The 24655-nt window shown below is 54.8% G+C and overlaps 2 protein-coding genes across 18 annotated transcripts in view; one reads left to right on the top strand and one right to left on the bottom strand.

Annotated features, from left to right (window-relative positions):
* Window positions 1–3444, top strand: part of GGT5 (gamma-glutamyltransferase 5) — a 22408-nt gene extending 18964 nt beyond the window's left edge. For 5 of the 9 annotated variants that reach the window (XM_084993914.1, XM_084993915.1, XM_013983129.3 and 2 more), the window contains 6 exons: window positions 418–554; window positions 896–1086; window positions 1433–1539; window positions 1716–1834; window positions 1943–2053; window positions 3003–3444. In XM_084993914.1, the coding sequence (XP_084850040.1) occupies window positions 418–554; window positions 896–1086; window positions 1433–1539; window positions 1716–1834; window positions 1943–2053; window positions 3003–3149 (812 nt within the window). In that variant the 3' untranslated portion in view covers window positions 3150–3444. Of the gene's footprint in view, window positions 1–417; window positions 555–895; window positions 1091–1385; window positions 1540–1637; window positions 1835–1942; window positions 2054–3002 lie in introns of all 9 variants that reach the window. The other 4 variants (XR_014826025.1, XR_014826027.1, XM_084993918.1 and 1 more) reach the window with 3 other exon arrangements.
* SUSD2 (sushi domain containing 2) lies at window positions 2–24341 on the bottom strand. Of its 9 annotated transcripts, XR_014826016.1 has the most exons (20): window positions 24033–24341; window positions 22460–22667; window positions 22187–22338; window positions 21597–21764; window positions 20949–21123; window positions 20631–20832; window positions 20331–20416; window positions 19988–20256; window positions 19772–19915; window positions 19522–19674; window positions 18926–19174; window positions 18543–18815; window positions 18227–18403; window positions 18043–18145; window positions 12458–12532; window positions 12177–12351; window positions 11903–12021; window positions 2336–2589; window positions 1456–1873; window positions 2–190 (listed from the first exon to the last, which is right to left on the bottom strand). XR_014826016.1 is itself a non-coding variant. In XM_003359171.5 (15 exons), exons 1-15 carry the CDS (start codon window positions 24169–24171, stop codon window positions 17918–17920), a joined length of 2523 nt encoding a protein of 840 aa, XP_003359219.2. In that variant the 5' UTR covers window positions 24172–24341; the 3' UTR covers window positions 14576–17917. The 9 variants fall into 9 exon arrangements, 2 of the variants coding, with proteins under 2 accessions (XP_003359219.2, XP_084850039.1); XR_014826022.1 differs by lacking the exon at window positions 18926–19174; XR_014826017.1 differs by lacking the exon at window positions 12458–12532.
* Window positions 24342–24655: the final 314 nt, after the last annotated feature.

The following is a 24655-nucleotide window of genomic DNA, read 5'->3' on the forward strand; positions in this document are numbered from 1 at the left end:
CTTGTGGCTCAAACAACAGAAATGTATTCTCATAGTTCTGGAGGCCAGAAGTTCAAAACCAAGGTGTCCGCAGGGCCACACTTGCTCCGGGAACCTTGTGGTGGGTGCAGGGGGTCTGTGCTTTGCCTCTTCCAGCTCTGGCAACTGCCGGCATTCCTAGGCCTCCATGGTCGCAGCCTCCCTCCTCTGTCTGTTTGATAAGGATGTATGAGATTACAGTTAGCGTCCACCCGGATAACCCAGGAAATCTGCTCCTCTCAAGATCATTAACTTAATCACACATTTTGCCATAGAATGTAACATGCACTCTTTTCCCATATAAGGTAGTCTTCACAGGTTCTGGGGGTTAGGGCGTGGACAAATCTGTTTCAACCCACCGCACAGGATGACCCCCACCTGCGCCCACCCCCTCTCCAGGGTTCAACTTTTCCAAAGAGTCCGTGGCCAGGCCCGAGGGGAGAGTGAACTTGTACCATCACCTTGTGGAGACGCTCAAGTTTGCCAGGGGGCAGAGGTGGCGGCTGTGGGATCCTCAGAGCCACCCCGAGGTCCAGGTGAGGAGCCCCGGGCGGGAGGAGAGCTGCCGTCCCTGCCCCAGTGCTCCACATGCAGGGAGGGACCTGGCCTCATTCCAGCCAGAGGTGGTGGAAGCCCTGGCCATGCCCCTGGGGGACTACACCCTGTACTCACCGCCGCCACCTGCAGGGGGCATGCTTCTCAGCTTTGTCCTCAACAAGGACCAGAGAGGGGAAGGTGCAGCGTCTAGGGACTGAGGGGAGCCCAGGCGTGCAGGAGGGAGGACAGTGGTGGCCCTGCATCTGCCCCTTTAGGGGCCTTCTGCTCTCTGGGTCCCCCCAGTCCCTCGCTGACCCTGTCCCCTGTCCGCCCACCCCAGAATGCCTCCTGGGACCTGCTGGGGGAGGCTCTGGCCCAGCACATCCGTGAGCAGATAGACGCCCGGGGTGACCACCAGCTCAGCCACTACAGCCTGGCTGGGTCCTGGAGCCACAGGATGGGCACAGCTCATGTGTCTGTGCTGGGGGAGGACGGCAGTGCTGTGTCCGCCACCAGCACCATCAACACGCCGTGCGTGGGCCTAGGGTGGGCGGGCAGACGGGCCCCTTCCTTCCTTCCCTGGACCTGAGTCCCCGACCCCTGACCTGGTCTCCCAGCCCCACCCCTTGCTGTTCTCTCTCCCCCTCCCTCCTGTCACTGAAAGGGCTGCTGACAGGGTGGCCCCCCGAGCCAGGATGGGGAAGGGCCTAATGCAGGAAGACACCCTGCTGGGCGGGTGGCCGAGGGGTGCCAGGGTGAGAACAGTGGCTCCAGCGTGCTGGGCAGCCGCTAGAATGAGGGGTTCCAGGAGGGCGGGGGAGCAGGCGCAGCCCGCAGGTGAGTGGGGAGCCCGCCCACCTCCGTCTCCCATTCGCAGCTTTGGAGCCATGGTGTACTCACCTCGCACGGGCATCCTCCTCAACAATGAACTCCTGGACCTGTGCTGGAGGCACCCACGTGGCTCTGGAATACTCCCACCACCTGGTGAGCACAGGGCCCCCGAGGCAAGAGGAGGAAAGGCGGGCAGGCCTGGTGCTGCTGGTGGACCCCAGACTGGACACCCTGCCATGCCCAGCCTTGGTCATACAGTGGTGAACAGAGTTGGGGTGGCCCTGGAGGCTCAGAAGCGAGGCTGCAGATGACATCTCTCTGGCCTCCAGTTCCAGGTGAGCGGCCGCCATCATCCATGGTCCCCTCCATCTTGGTCAACGCAGCCCAGGGGTCAAAGCTGGTGATCGGCGGGGCCGGCGGGGAGCTCATCATCTCTGCTGTGGCCCAGGTGAGTCTGGGGGCTCCTGGCTGGGGCGGCCCTGTTGTCCTGGGAGGGGTTGGTGAGGGTAGCTGGTGCCCCTCCCTCCTTGCCTGCGACCTCCTCTCCCCCTGCCAGGCCATTGTGAACAAGCTGTGGCTGGGCCTTGACCTGCAGGCCGCCATTGCGGCCCCCATCCTGCACGTGGACAGCAAGGGCCGGGTGGAATACGAGCCCAGCTTCAGCCAGGTGAGGCCGTGGTCTGAGCCACCACCAGGCAGGTGCCTCAGGGCCCTGGGAGGAGGGGCCTCAGCTTCTGTGTCTTGGGCCAGGTGTGCTTTGGCTTTGGGGACACCAGGAGTTGACAAGCTCAGTGGGGGAGGCACCAGGCCAGTCTCGTGGCCCTCAAACCAGGGACAGGGTGGTGTCCACACTTCTGCCAGGCTGGGCTCCCCAGCGCCTTGGTTCCTGCTCTGTCTGGGCCATTCTTTCTGAAAGCCAGTTTCCCTGGCTGTGGCCTCTCAGACTCACCGTCTCCAACCTGAGCCTTTAGGGTTGTGCTCTGAGTGCCTCACTCTTGGGGGCCGCTGGTGCCTCTGGCCTTGGGTCCAAGGCCTTGGACTCCAGGGTATTCAGGAGCTTCCAGTTGATTCCTCCACCAACGGGGCTGCGAGGAGTCTGACATGACCACTGCATCCTGGCATCTGGGGTCCCCATCTTCTTATGTGGGTGTAGAGGTGGCAAGTCCCATGTTGCCAACAGCACTGGCACCAGGGCCGTTCCTCCTGAATGGGGTGACAGATGTTGCACTTGGCCCTTCTTATGGATGGAGGACCCGGAACAGCCTTCTGAAAGGCTTTGCTTTCAAGGTCCTCAAAACCAATCCCCAGAAGTACCTTCTCTACTGAAGCCTTTGTCTCCTTGGAAGTCACATTGAGGTCCCTGGTGTCCTTGATCCAGGACACAAGTGAGCCTGCGCCTTTAGTTCCTTCTCACCTGGGCACTGTCCTCCTGTCATGTTCCCTGGAGCCAGGCTCTGCCAGGGCCTCTGGAGTGGAGGCTGGAGGCTCCGGGCCCTGCAGACAGGCCGTACCCAGCACCTTCCTGTCCTCACACCCTGTCCCCATCCTACCTCCTCAGTTGGGGTCCTCAGACCCCTGCCCTGTCCCCTCCATGACTGGCCCTCTCTCCCCTCCAGGAGGTGAAGGAGGGGCTCCAGGACCGGGGCCAGAACCAGATCAAGAGACTCATCTTCCTGAACGTGGTCCAGGCAGTGTCCCAGGACAGGGCCTGCGTGTATGCTGTGTCGGACCCACGGAAGCATGGGGCACCCTCGGGCTACTGAAGGAGATGCTCTGGGACCTGAGGTCCTGCTCACTGCCCAGGTGCACCCAGGCTGGCCAGTGCTCCAGCAGGATCTGGACCCTGGGGCTGGGCAGTCAGCCTGGTGCTGCAAGAGGTGGGGACAGCCCAGCAGACAGATGGCTGGGGGGACAGAGCCCACCCCTAGAGCCCCTTGTGGCCCTGCCCTGGCCCCTCCAGCCTCCCCAGGCCTCTCCCCCAGGACTGTGCCCTGTCCTCTGTGGCTCATACCCCACCTGTGTTTCCTCTAATCTGAAATTAAAGGAGAGGCTACACCATGGCCTGATTCAGGGTCTGGGGGTGGTGGCAGCAGCGACTCCTGAGAGCACGTGCACCAAACAATGTCCTTAACACTGTAAAGCTGGGAAACCAGAGATGGGCTGGACCTCCTCCTGGACACTTGCTGGGGCTCTGCAGAGTGGCTGCTTGGACATCCTGCTGGTGGAAAGGCAGGGATGTGGCCCGGGACACCTGCCCTGACTCCCGGGGGCCCTGAGCCAAGGCCTGTCTGGAGTGTGTCCTCCATGTGGGGACAAGGGACAAGGTTGGATGAATTAAGACCTGAGACCTCCCCAGCCCCCATCACCAACATGCTCTAGCCCTCAGCACTGCTAGCATTTGGGATGAGACATTCTTGGGGAAGGGGCTGTCTCTGCCTTGTAGGATGTAGGGCAACATCCCCAGCCACCCCTGCTAGATGCAGCACCCCTCCCCCATAGTGGGTACAAACCGCCCCTGACTGGGAACCTCTGCTCTGGACCTGCAAGCCCCTGGCTGCCAAGAACGGAGGGTGGGCACCCTCCCTTGGGGGGCTCACTGGGCTGACCTGGGGATCCTGCCCCATGCCAGTTCTTGGGAGCATTGGAAGTTCTTGTTTCACCCCAAGCATCTCTCAGGGGCATCCTTCCAGCTGGCAGGGCTGCACTACAGAGCATCACCTCCCGCTCTGCCCTGGAGTCGGCCACACAGGACAGAGCACCACACACTGAGGGGCTTGGGGCAGCGCCCACAGAGCATGATAACTGTACCCCACTCGTGACTCACCCTCAGCCACCCCAGGGGCTGTCATCCACCCAGAGGCCCAGTGACCACTTGTCTAGCCCAAACATCAGACTTACGTAACCACTCACGCACCCAACCCCCTGCCCCAGATCCACAGGCACCTCAGGTTCAACCCACCAAACCAAAAGCCAGCTCTGAGGCATCAGAAATTCTCTGCTGGCCACCTGTCCTCGCTCCATGACACTCACCCAGTCCTCTTCCTCTATCTGCGTGGTTTGGCCTTGACCATCTCCTTATTCCTCTCTGCCTCCTTGCCACCACACCCTACATATTACAGTGATGATACAGTGGGAAACATATATGTGATCCTGCCATGAGGCTGCACAGAGGTCTCTTTGCCTCCTGGAGCCCCTGGAACAGGGCCATTTCTCGCTCTTCCTGAGCATCTTGCCCCAGGAGGCTTCCCAGGCCCCTGCCTACATCCCTCTTGGACCACAAGCAATGCCAACTGAGGTGTATTCTCAGCCCAGTTAGAGACACTTCCTGCCTCCTTGAACATCCTGTTACACAGAAGAAGTCAAAGCCAAGACTGCAGTATCTTTGAATTAACACTGATGTCAACACAGATCAGCCTCCACAGAATATAGCTAAAGCAGCACTCAGAGGAAAATTCATTGTCCAAAGTAGTTATATCAATAATAATCAAATAAAACATGCAACAAAAGGAGTTAATAAGGGAACATTCAGAAGAGTAAGCAAGAGGAAGGATTTAGTAACAACTGGAGCAGAAATTGATAAATGTGAAATCAGAAGAGCAGATTTTTGAAAAAGAAATAGATAAGCTATTGACTAGCCAATCATTAAAAATAGAGGAAGTATAAATACACAAAGAAATGTGAACAGGGAAATAATCTAAGCTAAAGAGGAAGTTAAAAGTACTAGAAAAGATTTCTCATTATAATTAAATTTGGAAACACTGACAAAATAAATTACTTTTGGGTGTTCCCTTGTAGCTCAGGTTCGATCCCTGGCCAGGCCTTTCACACGCTACAAGCGTGGCCAAAAAAAATAAATACATTACTTTCTAGGATGACATTAGCAGGATTGCAATACTTAAGACGCACTTGTACTAAAAACGTTGTTTATCTGAAATTCAGATGTAATTGGGCATCCTTCATTTTTACTTGCTAAATCTGGCAATCATTGACAAATGGGTCCAAGAAGGAGCTAAGATCTAGACATGTCAATGGTCATAATAAGCTTAGAACATTGCAGGAACACTGGCCTAGTTGCTCTTCTGGAACGTTTCTGGGACAAAGTGTGTCCTGCCACTAGGATGAAGGGAGGCTTCCACAGTCACTCTATCAGGTCAGCAGAGGACTAGCCCCAAATTTGGCAAAGCCAACCAAAGGCCTGTTGTGTTTGTGAGACTCAACACAAAGCACTAGCAAGAAGAATCCAGCAACACATTGAAAAGGACAGCAGGTCCCAGCTGGACTGACGCCAGTACTGCAGGGAGTGTCCCCAAGTGGGACTCACTGCTCACTTTTCACCAGACAAGAACAATCACAGAGTCGTCTCCATAGAGAGGCCCTGGACAAAATTCAACCCTCATTCTTGATTTGTAAAAAAGAAAGAAAGAAAAAAAAAAACCCACAGACAACACCAACAACGACAAAACACTGAATAAAATGTAAATAAATGGGTAGTCCCTTAACATGAATATATATCTCAAAACAATAACAACATCTGTGGGACATTGACCATGGCTAGTGTTACTCCATTACTTTACACACATTAACTCATTCATATAATTCTCCCTAAGGAAAGGGAGCTACGATGATCCCGATCTTACAATGAGGATACGCTAAAGCTCCCAGGCCATGTGTAGCGAGTGCAGAACAGAGGTGGAAACAGGGTAGACAGAGGGAACAAATGAGTCTTGACCTCTACCTCATACTCTTTATACAAATTAATTTGAGATGAATCTTATGCCTAAATGAGAAAACCAAAATAGTTGCCTGGGCAATAGTTCCAGCATCATCCGCCTGCTCTCCCCTCCACTGGCCACACCATGCAGCCTATGGAAGTCCCAAATTGAGCCAGAGCTGTGATCTGCACAACAGTTGCAGCAATGCTGGATCACTAACCTACTGAGCCAGGCCAGAGAATGGAACCTGTGCCTCCACAGAGACAAGCCAGACTGTTAACCCACTGCGTACACGGGAGCTCCCTCCAACATCATTTATGATAAAGACCTTCATTTCCTTTTGTTTCTGTTTTTTTGGCCACCCTGTGGCAAACGGAGTTCTGAGGCCAGGGATCACATCCGAGCAGTAGTTGCAACCTAAGCCTCAGCTGTGGCAATGCCAGATCCTTAACCCACTGTGCTGCGCCTGGGATCAAACCTGGGTCCCAGAGCTCCCAAGACAGTGCTGATTCCCTTGTGCCACAGTGGGAACAAGACCTTCATTTTCCTTATTGAATTGCATCAGTACTTTTGTGAAACAAACAAACTCAAGTAAACACCATCAGATTTTAAAACACATTGTAGGAGTTCCCGTCGTGGCGCGGGGGTTAACGAATCCAACTAGGAACCATGAGGTTGTGGGTTCGATCCCTGGCCTTGCTCAGTGGGTTAAGGATCTGACATTGCCGTGAGCTGTGGTGTAGGTCGCAGATGCAGCTCGGATCCCGCGTTGCTGTGGCTGTGGTGTAGGCCGGTGGCTACAGCTCTGATTAGACCCTTAGCCTGGGAATCTCCATATGCCACAGGAGCAGCCCTGGAAATGGCAAAAAGACAAAATAATAATAATAATAATAATAATAATAATAATAAATAAAACACATTGTAAAAATATAGCAGTTAAAACAGCATATGTTAAGGATTCAGCCTTGTCACTGCTGTGGGTTTGATCCCCGGACCCTGGGAACAAGCCACAGGTGGCCAAAAACAAACAAAGAACCCAGCATATGAATAAACCTAAGAAATCAATCAGCCACTGTACAAAGTCCACAAAGAAATGCAGGTAGCCATCCAGGAAAACAGTAAAGTGGGGCCCCTCCCTTTTGGTTTACAGCAAAATACATTCCAGTTGGACCAAAGATTTCAGAGTTAAGAATGAAACCATATAGGAGTTCCCATTGTGGCTCAGTGTAAAGGAAAGGAACATGACCCTACCCTTGAGGAATGTGGGTTGGATCCCTGGCCTTGCTCAGGGGGTTGAGGATCTTTTGTTGCCCGGAGCTGTGGTGTAGGTCACAGATATGGCTTGGATCCAGCATTGCTATGGCTGTGGTGTAAGCCAGCAGCTGCAGCTATGATTTGACCCGTAGCCTGGGGAACTTCCATATGCTGCAAGTGGGGCCCTAAAAAGCAAAAAAATTAAAAAAATAAAACCATACAAATGTTGTAAGAAAATGGGAGAAAATTTTATTTATGTCCTTAAGGTGAGAAAGGCCTTTTTTAGGCATGACATAAAATCAAAAGACATAGGAGTTCCTGTCATGGCTAATTGGTTAATGAACCCAATTAGGATCCATGAGGTTGTGGGTTCGATCCCTGGCCTTTCTCAGTGGGTTAAGGATCCAGTGTTGCTGTGAGCTGTGGTGTAGGTTGTAGAGGTGGCTCACTCAGATCTGGCGTTGCTGAGGCTGTGGCGTAGGCCGGCATCTGTAGCTCTGATTGGACGCCTAGCCTGGGAACCTGCATATGCCACGGGTGCAGCCCTAATAAACAAACAAAACAAAACAAATAGACACAAAAGAAAAAAGTGGATAAATTTGAGCACATAAAAATTTTAAATTTTGATGTGGAAAATATCTTAAAAGAGCAATGAAAACCCTGTGGAAAGATAATTTCAATCCATAACACAATCTGGGGCTGCTTTCTTTAATATTTAAATACTGAAATATTTAATAGCAAAGACCAAGTATCCATTAGAAAGATGTTTAACGGATGTGACTCATTAAATCAGAGAAAGAGAACTACAAATGGCTGTTTCCACATATAAAAAGTTGCTCAACCTTAGCAATAAATATGCCAATTAAAACAACAATGAAATCCCACAGGAACAAAGCAAATACCTCCAGCCCTAAGGGTTCCTCCTCTATGCTTCCAAAATCTGAAGGAAGAAAAAAATAAAATAAAATAGCAGTCTTACACAAACTCTTCCAGAGAACAGAGAAAACATTGCCCAACTTCTAATGAGGGCAACATAATCCTGAGAACAAAACATGATAAGGAAATATCATGAAAGAAAAGTAGAGGGTGATTTCATTCATGCACAGATGCAAAATCCTAAATGAAATCTGAGCAAACCAAATCCAGCAAAACATCTCTATCTAGACCTAAAAGAATTCATCACTACCAATTTGGGTTTTATTCTGATTGAACTTTAGAAAACCAAGCAATGCAATTCACTGTATTGACACACTTCCAGAATAAGGAGGAAGTCACTCAACATCTCAATAAATGCAGAAAAGCATTTGATAACATTTTTCAACCCTCGCTCACAATAAAAACCCTCAGTAACTAAAGAGACAAGGAAACGTCCTTAATCTGATAAGTTGTGGTTATGAAACCTTACAGTAAATGTCATACTTCATGGGCAAACTTAAAGAGCCTTCCTTTTGAGGTGGAAAGCAGCTTTGCTTTCCTTTCCTTTCCAGGCTGTCAGAGAAGTCCTTGTCAGGGCAACAAGGTGAGAAAAACAAATAAAAGGCATAAGAATCAGAAAGGAGGATATACAACTGTCAATATTGGTAGATATTTCACAAGCAAATTGTTAGAAATAAGTGAATTTAACAAGATCACTGAAATCAAGGAAAACATACAAATTTTGACAGATCAGTCACAAATAGAAAACACTTTTTTGAATTGAAATCACTTAAATAGCATTTTTTAAAAATCCAAGCCTAGACGTAAAAATAGAGGGACACAAGACCTCTAGACTGAATACTGCAGTATATGACTGAAGACTCTGAAGACCTGAATTAATGGAGAGTTATACTATGTTCATGGACTGGAAGGCTTAGTACCATGAAGATGCCAATTCTCCCCACATCATCTATAAATTCAATGCAATCCTAATCAAAATCCTAACAGGTTGTTTTTTTTTTTTTGGCCGTCTACTTTTTTTTTTTTTTTTTTAGGCCTGCACCTGTGGCATATGGAAGTTCCCAGGCTAGGGGTCAAATTGGAGCTGTAGCTGCCAGCCTACACCACAGCCACAGCCACAGCCACACCAGATCCAAGCAGTGTCTTGGACCTACACCACAGCTCTCGGTAATGCCAGATCCTTAACCTACTGGGCAAGGCCAGGGATTGAACCCACATCCTCATGGATTCTAGTAGGGTTTGTTACCAATGAGCCACAAAGGGAACTCCTCTAATATGTTTTTGTTGTTGTTATTTGGCAGAAATTTGTGAGGTGATTCTAAAATTCATATGAAAACACCCAGGGCCAAAACTATGCTGGGTAAACTTGAGGAAGAACATAGTGAACACAAAGAACACACCACTGGATATCAAGAACAAGCTCTGGTGGGAGCTCCCTGGTGGTCTACTGGTTAGGACTTGGCACATTCACTACTGCAGCCCAGATTTGATCCCTGGTCTGGGAATTGACATCCCACACCAAGCTGCTGCATGCTGTGACCAAAAAAAAAAGCTCTTTGGTAATTTGGTATTAGTGCAAAGATAAAACTGGGCTATGGGACTGAACAGAGTCACCTGACCTCTCACAGAGGGGACACAGCAATGCAGCAGGGAATGGATCCTGTTTCAGTAAACAGTGCTAAGTCAATTAGATAGCCATATGGAAAATGACCTTGACCCCTATTTCACACCATGCACAAAAATCATTCCAGATGGTTTGCAGATCTAATTACAAAATATCACACAATAACGCTTTTATAGGAAAACAGAGTAGGCAAGTGTTTCTTAAACAGGATGCAAAAAGTACTAGCTGTAAAAGAAAAAAAAACTGATACATCGAACTATATTAAAATTAAGAACTTTGGTTCAACAAGAGACATCATGGAAATAGTGAAAATGGGGAGTTCAGCAGTTTAAAGACACAACATTGTCTCTGTGAGGATGTGAGTTCGGTCCCTGGCCCTGCTCAGTGGGTTAAGGATCCAGCATTGCTGCAAGCTGTGGCATAGTTTGCAAATGTGGCTCGGATTTGACACCTAGCCTAGGAACTTTCATATGCTGTGGGAATGGTCACAAAAAGAAAAAAAAAAAAAAAGAAAAAGCAACCCACAGAATGAAAGAGTATTTGTAGTACTTTTTTTTTTTTTTTTGGTCTTTTTGCCTTTTTCTAGGGCCACTCCCTCGGCATATGGAGGTTCCCAGGCTAGGGGTCTAATCGGAGCTGTAGCCGCCGGCCTACGCCAGAGCCACAGCAACGCGGGATCCAAGCCACGTCTGCGACTACACCACAGCTCACGGCAACGCTGGATCCTTAACCCACCAAGCAAGGCCAGGGATCGAACCCTCAACCTCATGGTTTCTAGTCGGATTCATTAACCATTGCACCACGACGGGAACTCCAAGAGTATTTGTAGTACTTATATCTGACAACAAATTCTTCTCCAGAATAAAGAATTTCTACAAATCAATTAGAGAACTCCAGACAACCCAACAGAAAATGGGCAAAAGACTTGACCAGGTATCTGGTAAAAGAGGAGCTCTGGGTGGGCAATGAACATATGAAAAGGTGCACAGCTTCACTAGTTGTCAAAAAAAATACAAAATATGTCCCCAACATGCTACCACTATCTACCCATTGGAGTAGCCAAAATGAAAGAGGGAACATGCCAAGTGTTGGCAAATATATGGCAAAATGGAACCGCCATATGCCGTCAGTGGGAATGTCAATGGGTAAACCCACTTTGGAAAACTGGTATTATCTGCTAAAACTACCACACTCCTACCTCATGCCCAGCAGTGCTACTCCCGGGAAGGTAACAAACATGCATACATCTGTAACTAAGCAGGGCCCTGTGGGGCCTCCCCAGAACAGACCCCCGCCCCCATCGTCATCAGTGTCCTCCACTGGCCTCTTGTCTGTAGAAAAACTTTAGCCTTCTAGGTCCTCTCTGAGTTCCAAAGAATAAATTTAATCAGAAAATGCAGAAAGGAAGGAAAACAGTCAAGCAAGAAAATAGTTTAGCCATTAAACAAAGTCAAGGATGTTTAGTTCCTCCTCAAGGGCTAGAGATAATATTCTTTTCTTCTCCCCCACCCCCCGCTGCTTTTCAGGGTCATAGGCTGTGGCCTATGCCACAGCCACAGCAACACTGTGGGATCCGAGCCCCATCTGTGACCTACACCACAGCTCATGACAACACTGGACCCATAACCCACTGAGGAAGGCCAGAGGTCAAACCCACATCCTCATGGATACTAGTTGGGCTCATTACCTCTGAGCCACAACAGGAACTCCTAGAGACAATATCCTGAGCCGTGTCCTTTCAGCTGTTCTGCAGATACTGACACCCCCACCAGGTGGAAGAAGTTAACTGGATGCTGCCCAAAAGCACTAGACCCCAGACCAGTTGGAACCAGAAGGTTGGTGATGTTGACTCACAATTACCTCACCAACAACCAATCAGAAGAATGTCCACGAGCTGATCACACACCCAGCAACCCCCTCTCTCATCCCCTCTTTAAAAACCTTTCCCTGAAAGCCTTTGGGGAGTTTGGGTCTTTTGAGCACCCCCTACCTGGACTCCTTGCTTGGCACCTGCAATAAATGCTACGATTTCCTTCAAGACCACCTGGGGTTGGTAGGTCAGCTTTTCTTGCTAGGCGAGTGGACTGAGGTTTGGCTCAGTAGTATCATCTGTGCATCAAAAGATAAGTATAAGAATGTTTACAGTACTAGCCATTATAGCTCCAAACTGGAAACCACCCTAAAGCAACTCAACGAGAAAATGGACAAACACATTCTTTAGCGGGAACAATACTCAAGGAAAAAAAGTCAATTACAGGAGTTACCTTTGTGGCTCCTCGGAAGCGAATCCAACTAGTATCCATGGGAATGAGGGTTCGATCCATGCTCTCGCTCAGTGGATTGGAGATCTGACATTTGCTTTGAGCTGTAGTATAGGTCGAAGCTGCAGCTACGATTTGACCCCAAGCCTAGGAATTTCCATATTCCGTGGGTGCAGCCCTAAAAAAAAAAAAAAAAAAAAAAGTCAATTACAGCCACATGCCTCAACATGGAAGCATCTTATATATATAATATGCAACAGCAGCTATACACAGAGAATACCTACTTGGCAATTCCATCTGTGTCAAGGACAAACCAGGCAGAACTCATCCATGGTATGAGAAATTGGAGAGAGCAGTGGCTGGTAAAGAAAATGTTGGGATTGGCACTGTTCCCTTTCTTGACCTAAGGGGTGGTTAACTGGACCACCACCAGTTAGGGTTAGGGCATGTTCACATTAAATTAATCCACTGAGCTGTACCCTGAGCAGTGCACTCTCTTGCTTACAACTTTATTCATCAGAGTTCCATCCAAGAAGCAGGACCCACAAGTGTGGGAGCCAGTCAAGGGGTCTCTGTAAGGCTACCATCTTCCACTGGATGCTGGAGCTTGAGGTCCACGTGGGGGGTCAGGAGGGAAGAGGGATGGAAAGGGGAGGGAGGATCCCGAGCTGATAAGAGCCCACGAGGATGGGCTGAACCCCATGTCTCTTCTCATTGCCAAAGATGACAAAAGCTCCTTTTGGGAACTCGACCACTTCATCACACAGCTAGCCCAGGAGGATGGGGTGAGGGGGCAGCCATCGCAGGCCTCGCCTCTGCTGGTTCTGATGAGCTAAGTCAGCAGACAGGCCACAGGGAGCATGAGCTCAAGAGGCTGCCCATTCACAGTGACTCAGTATCTGGCCAAAATGAACACATCTGAAGGCTCCTTAGGCTGATGGGGATGTAGAGGACCAGGCAAGCTCCAGGCTTGTCTGAGTGTCAGTAGATACAACGCTAGAAGGAAAGCGCATGTGCTCTTTAACCCTCCAACCATCCTGTGTGAATTACCCTCCAGGTGAATTCAACTCACAAAGCACAAGGCTGAGCGCAGCTCAATGTCCACCAGCTGGGGACTGACTAAGAAGTTCTGTTTTTATTTATTTTGTCTTTTGTCTTTTCGGGGCCACACCCATGGCATATGGAGGGTCCCAGGCTAGGGGTCAAATCAGAGCTATAGCCGCCGGCCTACACCACAGCCACAGCAATGCGGATCCAAGCTGTGTCTTCGACCTACACCACAGCTCATGGCAAAGCCAGATCCTCAACCCACTGAGCACGGCCGGGGATTGAACCCAAGTCCCCATGGATGCCAGTTGTGTTTGCTAAACGCTGAGCCACAACGGGAACTCCTAAGAAGTTCTGAGTTTAAAATGTTTTTTTCTTTTTAGGCCTGCACCTGCAGCATATGGAAGTTCCGGGCTAGCAGGTGAATCAGAGCTGCAGCTGCCGGCCTACACCACAGCCACAGCAATGAAACATCCGAGTCACATCCACAACTTACACTGTAGCTTATAGCAACTCTGGATCCTTAACCCACTGAGCAAGGCCAGGGATTGAAGCTGCATCCTCATGGATACTGGTCAGGTTCTTAACCCACTGAGCCACAATGGGAACTCCTTAAATTTTTAATTGTAATGAAAGTCAAATAACATACAATTTACTGTCTTAAATTTTTTTTTTTTTTTTTGGCCACTCATGTGGAAGTTGCAGGGGCAGGAATGGAACCCAAGCCACAGCAGTGACACCAGATCCTTCACCCCTAAGACACTGGGGAACTTCCCATCTTAACAATTTTCAAGTATCCAGCTCAGTAGCATTAAGCACATCCACACTGTTGTGCAGCCATTGCCACCATCATCTTGACTTTTTTGTCTTCCCAAAGGGAAACTGTCCCCATTAAAGACAGCACCCCACTTGTCCTTCCCAGCCCCTGACAACCTCTATTCTACTGTGTCCATGAATTTCTCTGGGGACCTTATGTAAGTAGAGTCATCCCGTATTTATCCTTTCGTGTCTGGCTTATTTCACAGAGTATCCGTCCTCAAGGTTCATCCATGTTGTGGCCTGTGTCAGAATTCTCTTCCCTTTTATGACCCAATAATATCCCATTGTACAGACAGACTGTGTTTGTTTATCCATTCATTTGCTGATGGACTCTTACGTTGCTTCCACATTTTGGCTATCATGAATCACACTCTACAAACACTGAAGAATCCATCTGGATTTGTTTAAACCTTGAGCGCAGAGAATTTATCTTCAACACTAATGAAAAACGCAAGGCCATCTTTTTGCCTTTCTGCCTCTGGCATATGGTTAGAAGGACCACCACTGCAACAAATAACCCCCAAACATACAATGTCTTCCTCACAAGGGACGTTTATTTCTTGTTCCCGAAGCCACACCGGATGGGTGAACAGGTGGCATCAGAGGATCCTTGGACATGCTGGGGATCCAGGCTGGCACACCTCCAAAGTCACCCACGCATCAGCAGGAGCAGAGGGAAGGGCTTGGAGGGGGTGCCTGTGGACGTGTTAAGGGCCAGCCCTGGAAATGCCCCAACCTCTTTTGCCAGAAACCAGTCACATGACTGTGCCAACTGCAAGGGCTGCTGGGAAGGTAGCACAGTGCTTTCAGACAAGGCGCCAGGGCAGTGTGGCTGCTGGGTTGCTGGCAGGCACCTACTCAACCCCACTTCCCTAAGGGCTTTTGTCCTTTTAAATTCAGCTGAAGCCAGACTCCTCCAGGAAGCCCTTGCTCACTGACCTCCTGCTCCCACGATGTACTGCACTGCAGTGCCCACCCCCTCCTCCTGAGCTGTATGGACCACCGGCACGGGGACTGGGGTCTCCCAGCAGAGGCCTGGCCCAGGGCAGCCCGTAGGTCACCTGGGACTTGTGAGAGGAGGCAGCCTGACAGGGGAGGGGCCCTTGCTCCCCACCTTGGTCCCTCTCCCCCACATCGGTGGACAGCCACTGTTCAGGCAACAGGAAGCCCAAGTGGGATGCTGCAGGGGAAGTGGGTGCTTCCGCCATGGAGCCCGTGGCAGGGCTGCTGCCTGGGTCTAGATGCCTGCATGGTTCTCTTTCCCGGGGACCTGGCCTGGCTCCGTGGCAGCCTCCTCCCTTTGTCCCTCGCCCAGGTGCTGCAGGGATCCTGTGCTGCCTCACTGGCTCCTATTTGACATGCCAGCTCACTCATCACCTGGATTACTGTGTCTCAAACCCTGATGGTACCAAGGACTGGTCACTGGGTTTTGGTGCCAACATTTCCTGGGGCTGAGGTTTGGGAAGACCACCTGAGGCCAGGGTCCCAAACTTGGTGTCTCTAGGGAGTCCATGCCTGGCTCTGGGACTGTGCGTGTGCTCACACAGGCACAGCTGCACCCTAGACTCCCTAGAAGTCCCTGGGAAAACCCTGCCAGGTGCTGGGACTTCCCGGCCTGGCTGGCCCAGCACTGGTAACGCGTGATGTCTGAGGCCAGAGCCACAATGGATCCCTTTTCAGTCTGGGGAGAGGGGCAGTTCCAGGGCCCGTCCTGTGGGACAAGGGTTGGGTGGGGAGCCTGAGGGAGGCCATGCTTTACCCTGAGAATGAAACCTGGCAGGGGAGGCACCTCTGATCCTCAGACGTGATTGCACTTCCCCTCCTCCGAGCCTTTGCTCAGGCTGTTCCTCTACCTGGAAAGCCCTCTGACATTGAGAATTCGACCCATTCTTGGAGGCCAGACTGGCAGCTGTGAAGCTGCCCCTGCCGTCCTGGGCCCTTGTGTGCTCTTCCCTTATGTTCTGGCCTCCCTAACTGGGAAACTGACCCCTGACCCACTGGCAAGTGCCTTGCCGGGTGGCACAAGGGAGGTGCTGGGGACTCAGGCTCGGGGGCAGGTCAGCCTGGCCTTACCTCATCTGCAGAGAGGAAAGTACCTGCCCAGAGGCCAAGGGGCCGGCCCTCAGCCCTCCTGTTCTGAGCTGGGAGCCCAGAGGTGGGGAGGCAGGGGGTGGGGTCTGGAAAGACAGGAAGCACTGAGCCTATCCCCCTCATCCAGAAGCTCTGCCCCCAGGACTCCCCCAACCCCAGTCCTAGCTCTGTTCTTTCAAATGTGCCCCATCATGCAGACTCCAGGAGTCCCTCCAGACGGGATCTGCCGCTGCCACCCAGCCCCCACCTCTGGCCAGGACCCTCTGCCAAAGGTGGGGCTGTGGAGGGAAGGAGGCCCAGACTCTGATTTAAGTGGTCACTGCCTGTTGGACACCTTGGGTAAACTGAACAACCTCTCTGCGACTGATGGATGACTCGAGGCCCCCCAGATGAGGGGAGATGAAAAGGTGGGCCAGCACGAGCTTTGGCCAAGCTGTGACCACAAGCCTGCTGGCCCAGCGGCACTGCCCTCCGTCAGGGCCTGGGTCCCTGTAGCCTCCATCGGCACTGTTCTTACCCTCTGCTTCCCCCACGTGGCCATTCTGGGCACTGCAGGATACGGGGAGTGAGCTCCACCACAGCCTCCCAACCCAGAGTTCTAGATCTCCTGGGCAACCCCTTCACCTCACTCCACTCCGGCTGAGCCCTGCCCTGGCCAGGGGGCATCAACCTCCAACCCTGCACTTCCCAGAGCTTTCTCCATCTGAGACCTATGATGCCAATCTGACCCCATCCTACCCTCCCACTGCCCCCATTCACCACTTTCACCACAAAGCAGGCAGCAATAGCAGAGGCCTGGACGAACCTCTGGACACACCTGAGCAGAGGACCTGGAGACCTAGACCAGCTGGGCACAACATTACCAGACTGCCTCTGGGGCCATGCCGGGGCAGGGCAGGGAGGCGCCCAGGGCCAGGTTGCCAGCTTGCTGCGGGGTGAGGGGCAAGCACCCACACTGGAGGGTGGGCTGACCAGCCCTGTCCCTTCTCCAGCCCAGCGTGGAGAATCCTCCATGGAGAATCCTCCACCCCATGGCGAATCCTCTACCCCACACTATGTGGTCATGGTTCTAGATTCCACTTTCCAGATGGAGAGACCTGTCCCAGGTGACCTGGCAATGGATGAAGGCCTAAGAACCAGGTTGCTCTGAGCACAGCATGAGCATCAACAGCAGGGAAGGGGCACAAAATGCTTGTTTGCTCCCCCTACAGGCAAGAAGGGGTGTTTCAGGAGATGTTTCAGGAGATGTTCCAGAAGACTTAAGAGGCACAAGCCTGGAGCTTAGAGGGTGAATCTCCACCGCCAAGGCTGGACCCACCTAGAACCTCAGGCCAGACTCAGGGTCTGTGAATCAAGGCAGTTCGGCCCTGGGGCTCCCTGCTGGGGCCCCAGAACTCAGTACAATTGGGATCAGGGTCCTGGGCTTGGGATCTGCCGTACTTACTGGTCTTTGAATATCAGGTGCTAAGTATTAAGGCTCGAGAGATAGGCCTCAGAATTCAAGGGTAAGGAGTCTAAGGTCTGAGGAATTAGAGTCATGGGTATGCGGGGAACGGGGCTCAGGAACTCCACAGTTTGAGCTTGGGGTCCAGGGTCTTTGGTGACCTAGGGGAGCACCAGGACTTGGCTCCACGGGATGGCATTAAAGGCTCAGGTCCCAGGTATGTGGGGCCCAGGTGTGAGCACTGGGGATCTAGAGATGAAATACTGGGTTGCGCGTTCTTGGGAGTTTGGGAGGCTGGTCCTTGGCCCCGACTGTCTCAGGCTGCAGGCCAAGTGTGCTGCCCTCAGGGTTGCGAACCCCAGATGGCCCTGCAACAGAGACTGGGTCTAGAGCAGGCATGGTGCTCCCACCCACGCCCCAGGGCCCCAGAACCCGGATCAGCAGACTGGGGTCTGGGAGGGGTCTCACCTGCTGCTCTTCCTGCGGCGTAGAAGCACGTAGATGAGTGCGACCAGAGCTACCACTGCCAGGCCTCCAAAGATGATGCTCAGCAGCACTGTGTAGCTCCGTCCTGGTGAAGAGCAGGCAGTGAAGGCTGCCGGGCAGGGCAGTCAGTGGGGTGGGGCGATGCTGGTGGGCGGGGCATCCTTACCTGGCTGGCAGGTGGGGGTGGGCCAGGACCAGGTGCCATCAGCCTGGCAGGTGCTGGCCTCCGCTCCAGCCAGGCTATAGCCTCTGTCACAGTGGAAGTGGATGGTGGAGCCCGCCAGGTAGCTCACGCCCTCCTTGTGCCCGTAGGAGGGTGGGGCCAGCCAGCCGCAGGACACCACTGGGGTGGAGGCGGGACATAGACCACAGGCCTGAGATGCTGGCTGCTGGCTGCTGCCACCAGCCTAAGAGACTGAGTCCCAGTGCCAGGTGCCCCCCTCCCCCATCTCCCCATCTCCCCAGCCCTCTACCCCCCTCACCCGGCTGCAGGCTCTGCACACGAAACAGATGCTGCATGTGGGCCACCCGTGAGGCATTGCCCATGCTCAGGCTCCCGGTGGCCGCCACATCGAAGTTGCAGAAGTTGTTGTCCCCGCACAATTCAGCCACCTCAGTCGGCTGGCTGGAGCTGGAGGTGGTATCCTCGGGGAAGAGGGGCAGGAAAGAGGGGTCATGCTTGGGCTGGAGCAGGAAGTTTTCCACCAGGACCTTGGAGTCATAGGTGAGCAGGGAGGTGGCGTTCTCCACAGCCCCTGGGGAGACAGTGGCAGGCCTGGCTGATGGCGAAGGTCTGGGGTCCCCTCTCCCCTCCATGGAGCCTGCTGGCACCATGCCCCGCCTCTCCAGCCTGTGCCTCACTCACAGTCAGCCCCAAACCGGAACAATTCTCGGGAGCTGGCACTAGGGAGTAGGACCTGGCCATTGCGCAGGGTGAAGTCATCTGCGGGGTCGTTATTGAGGGTCCCGAGGAGGCCTCGCGTGTGGGTCAGGAACTTCTCAGGCAGCAGGACCGCCACACTCAGGAACGGACCCTTGAGGCTGACCTCCAGGCCGGCCCCCGATGACAGCATGACTGATACCTTGTCCCCAGCAGCGACTGAGAGGAACATGCCTGGCACAGGTGGAGCTGGGGTCAGGGTTGCCCCTGCAGGCAATGTGCTGTGACCTCATGGCCCCAGGATGCATGGGCCGGCACCCATGGCTTCCAGTATGGGGAGGGCATCCCCAGGGCCCAGCCTGCTGTGACACGCCACCACCCTAGTCGGTGGACATGAGGTGCCCAGGCCCAAAGAGAGCCCCCAGACCAAGGCCATACCTTGGGGTTGCCTGTGAACCCTCACGCCCTCACTGGAAGACCTCTGCCCCCCCCACCCGTGTTCTGCCTTCTGCCAGGGCCGCTGAGAGAGATGGGGGCTGGGCAGGGAGGGCAAGGGGGAGAGGGCCCTCCATCCCACTCACCCTTCAGGTCCATCCAGCTCTGCTCCGCGAAGCTGAGAACCTCCTGATTCAGCAGCACCTGCAGGAACCCACCAGCCAGCCGGACCTCCACTACATCTGAGTTGCCCTCCTGGATGGCCACGGCAGTCAGCCCCGTGCCTCGGTCCTGAGAGCCTGGGATGGTAGGTGCAGAATGGGGTCCACTCAACCCTAGCCTCCTCCTCCCGAGGGAAGACCCTGAGCCACCCAGAGCCCCAGCGCCCAGCCTCACCCTCAAGTGTCATCCTGGTCTGGGCCCGTGCCTGTACCCTCAGGTTGGTCAGCCCGGCCTCCAGCAGCACGTACTCGCCGCGTCCATTGAATGTGAAATTGGTGCCATCGAAGGTGACGAAATGTGGGTCACCGAAAGCGGAGGCTGGGGAGAGCGGAGGGTCAGGTGAGTTGCCCGTGCCCAGCCCTGCCCGGGACCACACCCAGGTGCACCCACCTAGGCGCGGGGGCCGATAACTGCGGCAGTCACTGGAGGGCCGTCTCTGCATGTAGCGCGAGCACTCGGGCGCCCAGAGGCAGCAGTAGTAGAAGCTGATGACATCATAGAGCCAGTGGGAGAGGCCGGGCACACGGGGTGGCACTCGGTAAGGGGGTGCGCCCCAGTCGTGGCCACGGTCCGGGGTGCTGCCGCCGATGGAGTCGGTTGTAAGGAGCTGCAAGCCGGTCTCCGTATAGCAGCACTGCTGGCCTGAGCCGTACTGGGAGCTAGGGGCATGGACAGCTGCTGTTGGGCTCCTGCCCGCCCCCGCCCCTACCCTGCCCACAGGCTGGGGGCTCACCTGGCTTGCACGGAGCGAACGCAGTGCACAGCCCCTGGGTGATAGGTGCACACGCTGCCATGCTCCACGTCACAGCCATAGTCCGTCTGCAGAGCAGCTGGTTGCTGTCACCTGCATTGGGCTCTGCCATCCCTTCCCTGGGAGCCAACCTCTCAGGGGCCCTCAGACCCCAGCATCACCTCCCAGGCTTCTACCTTCCTCCCCCTGCACTGTCTCTTGCAGTGGGGCCATGTGCCTGGTAGGGCAGCTGGCCCCGACTGACCTCCCCCAATCCTGGCCGTGATGGGGTTGGGGGCTCACGTGGAAGCGGCCAGAGTCAGCCCGGGCCTGGGCCAGGGTGCAGGGGCAATCGGGAATCTCCTCCAGGAAGTTGGGCAGCTGATCCTCCAGCTCCTCCCAGGCCAGGCACTGAGCACGGGCCCAGGCCACAGGGTCAGCCCTGAAGTCATCGCCCAGGTGCCAGGCCAGTGCGTGCTCATTGGTCCAGAGTGCTTGCACATCCCTGTGGAGATGCGCACACACTAGGGACCTCCCTCCCCACCCTTGCCCCTGGCTCCCCATCTAGCGTGCGGGCAGTGGGGAGACAGCCTGGCCCATCCTCTGCAGGGAGGCCCTTACTTCTCCCCCACGTGGTGTTTGCTGCTGATGATGCGAAGGGCACCCACTTTCCACCTCTGGTAGTTTTGAGGGGCAGGTTGTGGTGTGAAGGTGAAGGAGCCGGAGTTGGGGATGTTAGTGGCCAAGGGGTACAGGTATGACCATGCTGCTGTCCATGCCTCTGAGTATGGCTTCCCTGGGGAGAGAAGGCCTCATCAGCCCAGGGCCTGTCTAAGGACCCCTGGGGCAGAGGAGGTGACAGGCACCAGTCTTTGGTGCTCAGAACAGCCTGGACAATGGACAGAAGTATGGACAGATGTCCTCCCACAGGCGGGTCTGTGCTGCAGGGTGAGGGAGACAGGCCTGGGGCAGCCAGCCAGGGGCTCAGGGAGGATGGGGCGGGGCAAGCTTTTTCTGTTTCCAGGACAAGACTTGTGTCCAAGAGCTGAGAATGTCCATACCTCCCCCCAGAGCTGGTGCCCAAACAGCCAGGGGACCCAGCCTCCCTGTGCCTCTCCAGCTCGTTCCCCTTTATGCCTGCAGTTTTCTTGCTCAAAATCCCCACCCGGCTCTGCTCCCCCTAAGCTGTTATCCCCTCTCCCACCCCCAAACTCTGGTCCCCACCAGGCCCCGCAGAGGCGGCCTGGAGAGGCGCTCTGCTGGCCTCACCCGTCTCCTCGTAGCCCCAGAGCTCGACAGTGATGGAGTTGGTGGGCAGAGCCGAGGTGTTCCAGGTCAGGGTGAGGTTGCCCAGGGTGCCTTCCGTGCCGTAGTACTGCCAGCGGGTCTCATTCACCAGCTGGCTCTTCTCCGACTCTGATACTTTACTGGGATGCACTAGGCAGGGGAGGTGAGGGGTGAGCACAGGCCCGGGGCCCAGTGTCCAGGGGAGGAAGCCCAGGGCTCTTAGAGGGTGGGGACCTTCCAAGGCAAAATGTGACATTCTCATTGGAGCGATGGTCTCCCCAGACCCTCAGGACAGGAAAGTCAGGGCCAGCAGAGGTGGGGCCCTGCCCTCAGTCCTCCTGGCTTCCCCTCTCCCGCTGGCTGAGCCCACCTCTCAGCCCCACTCCCTCTGGGAGTTCCAGTGCGGTGTGGGTGCCAGCGGGTGGGGAAAGGAACTTGGGGAACCTGCACCCCTGTTGTCGGGCGGGCCTCCAGCAGGACTGGTTCAGCCAGAGCGGGCCAAGTGTGCATAGATTAGAGCTGGGGAAAGTCCCTGCGGAGGACCCGGGCCTGGACCAGCTTGTTGGGCTCACCGGCCAGCCAGTTGCCAGAGCGTGGGAAGGAGCGGCCATTGTCCATGGAGAGCGTGAAGGGGATGCGGCCAGTCTCATAGAGCAAGGGCGACACGCAGTGCACGCGTCCCGAGGGGTCCACAAAGCCGCGGGTCTGGATGCTGTCCTTAAAGCTACGAAGGGCAGAGGCAGGAGAGGCTGGGCCGGTGAGGGTTGACTGTCCCTCAGGCTTGTAGCCTCCTCCCCAGGGAACCCAGCCAGCCAGTGTCCCTGTCCTGGGTCTGGGCCTCTCACCTGCAGATCACACCCTCGGTGGGGTTGGACCAGTTGAGGTGCTGCACCACAAAATCCTTGCCGCCCATCACGGAGCCTGAGTAGGGAGAGACCTCCAGGCAGAAGCTCTGGATGTCCGAGCAGCAGCTGGCCAGGCCAAAGCAGGTTGGGTGGCAGGAGCACGGCCCATCCCGGACTCCACAGCGGTGGGAGCAGCTCCCCTGGGCACCTGGAGGAGAAGCCCTTAGTGCCTGCTCCGGGCACCCCATGCACAGGGCCCACGTCTCCGTCCCCAGGGGCAGGCCAGCCTGGAACTGCACTGACCACTATGTGGACACAGTGGAAATGCCCAGGGCCCATGGATGGGGTCATGGTTAGTCCAGTTGGCCTGACTGGCTAGAATGAGAGGGCATTCAGGTAAATGCCTCCTGACATAAAACTTTTCAGGAGGAGCCCTGAGGTGGGACTGACCCTCAGCCACCAAGTCCTAGACCTGAGAGCCTCCTCAGATGGCTGTAGGTGCCTGACCTCTAGATGTGGGCTGGGGACCTCTCTCTACCCCTGAAAAGAATCAGTGCACCGGTGGCCTGGAGAGGGACCCCAGCCTGGCTTGCTTGGTCTGGGGACTGGGGCTGTGGCTACTGAGAATCCCACTGGAAGCCCAGGAGGCCCTATCTCACTCTGCTGGGTGGTGAGGGTCACCAGTTATGGCCTGGAAGGGAGCCCACCCCTCTCTTAGGGGAGAGGAGTGTCAGACCCCACAGAGGTCAGGGGTCTGACCCAGGGGAGAGGGCAGGGCCAGGATAGGGGAGAGGGTGATGGGGGGGTGCTGCGGGGGGTTGGAGGCACTCCTAATCTGGCTCTTCCCTGCCACCCCCTAAAGGGCCAGTCAAGGGCCAGGCCTGGGCCTGAGTCACCACTGCAGCCCACTTCACTCAGTGCAGGGCTTGGCACTCAAGAGCTTCAATAAATATTTATTGACTGAGGATGAGATGGCTTGAGGGATTAGGGGAGGAGGCCAAGGGATGCCGGTAAGTGAGATAAGTGCCAGGAGGGTGTTGGTGCTTCCCTGAGATGGGAGATAGGCTGGGGAGGGGGCTAGGGAGCTGGGGAAAATCAGCTCAGCCCAGCCCAGCGCAGTGGAAGGGCCAGGGTCCTGGCTCAGGAACTGAGTGCAGCTCCGGGAGGCATGGGCCTTACCCTGGACTTTCTGGGGTCCAGCCCACCCTGAGAAGTACCCACAGCCCTACACCTGGCCAGGCAGGGGGCCCAGTGGGGGTGGGGGCTCCTCCATGTATAAACACACCCTCCACAGGCTCGAGGTGTGGGCCGAGGCTCACACGGCCTGGTGCCCTCCCTCCCCCACCGCCTCTGGGCTCCCAGCCAGTTTAGGGTGGGCACGGCCTGGATCCCCCTCCCCACCAACAGCCCCTTGATCCTGGGCTTCTGAGAATTTCTTCTTACCACCCCCGGTAGCGTCAGATGGACCGACAGATGGACAGAGGCTGAGGCCAGGGAGGTTTAGCCTGGGTCTGGCTACAGCAGGCAGACAGACAGAGTGACAGGGGGTCAGAAGGGCAGGGTGAGGGCATACCTGCTGCAGGCCAGGGGCCTGGGCCGGGGGCTGTCGCCAGCAGCAGCAGGGCCCAGAGCAGGAGGGACAGCTGCATTGTGCGGCCTGTGTCTGCAGCCAGCGCAGCAGTGGCTGGGAGGTGGCGGCGCTCCCTCCCCATGGCCTGGCCCCGCCCCGTGCTGCAGCCCCGCCCCGCCCCACCCTGTCCCCTCTCAAAGTCCACAGGTGCCGGATGGGCTAGCAGAGCCCAACCTGCTCCGTTAGCACATTCCTGGCCCTCCAGGCCTGCGACACAGGGGAGGGAGCTGAGCGTCCTGGAGCCGGATGTCCGGAGGCTGCAGCTCAGGCCCTGGACCCCAGCCACTTTCCCCGCCCTCCTCTAGGGGGGCAGGCGGAGCTCCCACAGGGGATGGGATACTGCCTTGGGGGTGAGGCAGGGTTGTCCTTGAAATCCCAGGATTCTAGCGCCACCCCTCCCCCCGCGCCCCGGGGGCCCCAGGCCAGAGGACTCGTACCCCAGCTTCCCTGCAGGTAGCGGTATGCCCAGGTCCTCCCCACAGCCTGGCCAGGTGAGGAAGCAAGTACTTTTGCACTGGGGCCTGCACTGTGTGGGTGCTGGTGGAGGGCGCCCTCCTGGGGAGGGC

The sequence above is a fragment of the Sus scrofa genome, chromosome 14 (genome assembly GCF_054392235.1).
Source record: "Sus scrofa isolate SSC_HxYL_T2T_F1_AM1 chromosome 14, Sscrofa_HxYL_maternal_Yorkshire_Landrace_v2.0, whole genome shotgun sequence".
NCBI lineage: Eukaryota > Metazoa > Chordata > Mammalia > Artiodactyla > Suidae > Sus > Sus scrofa.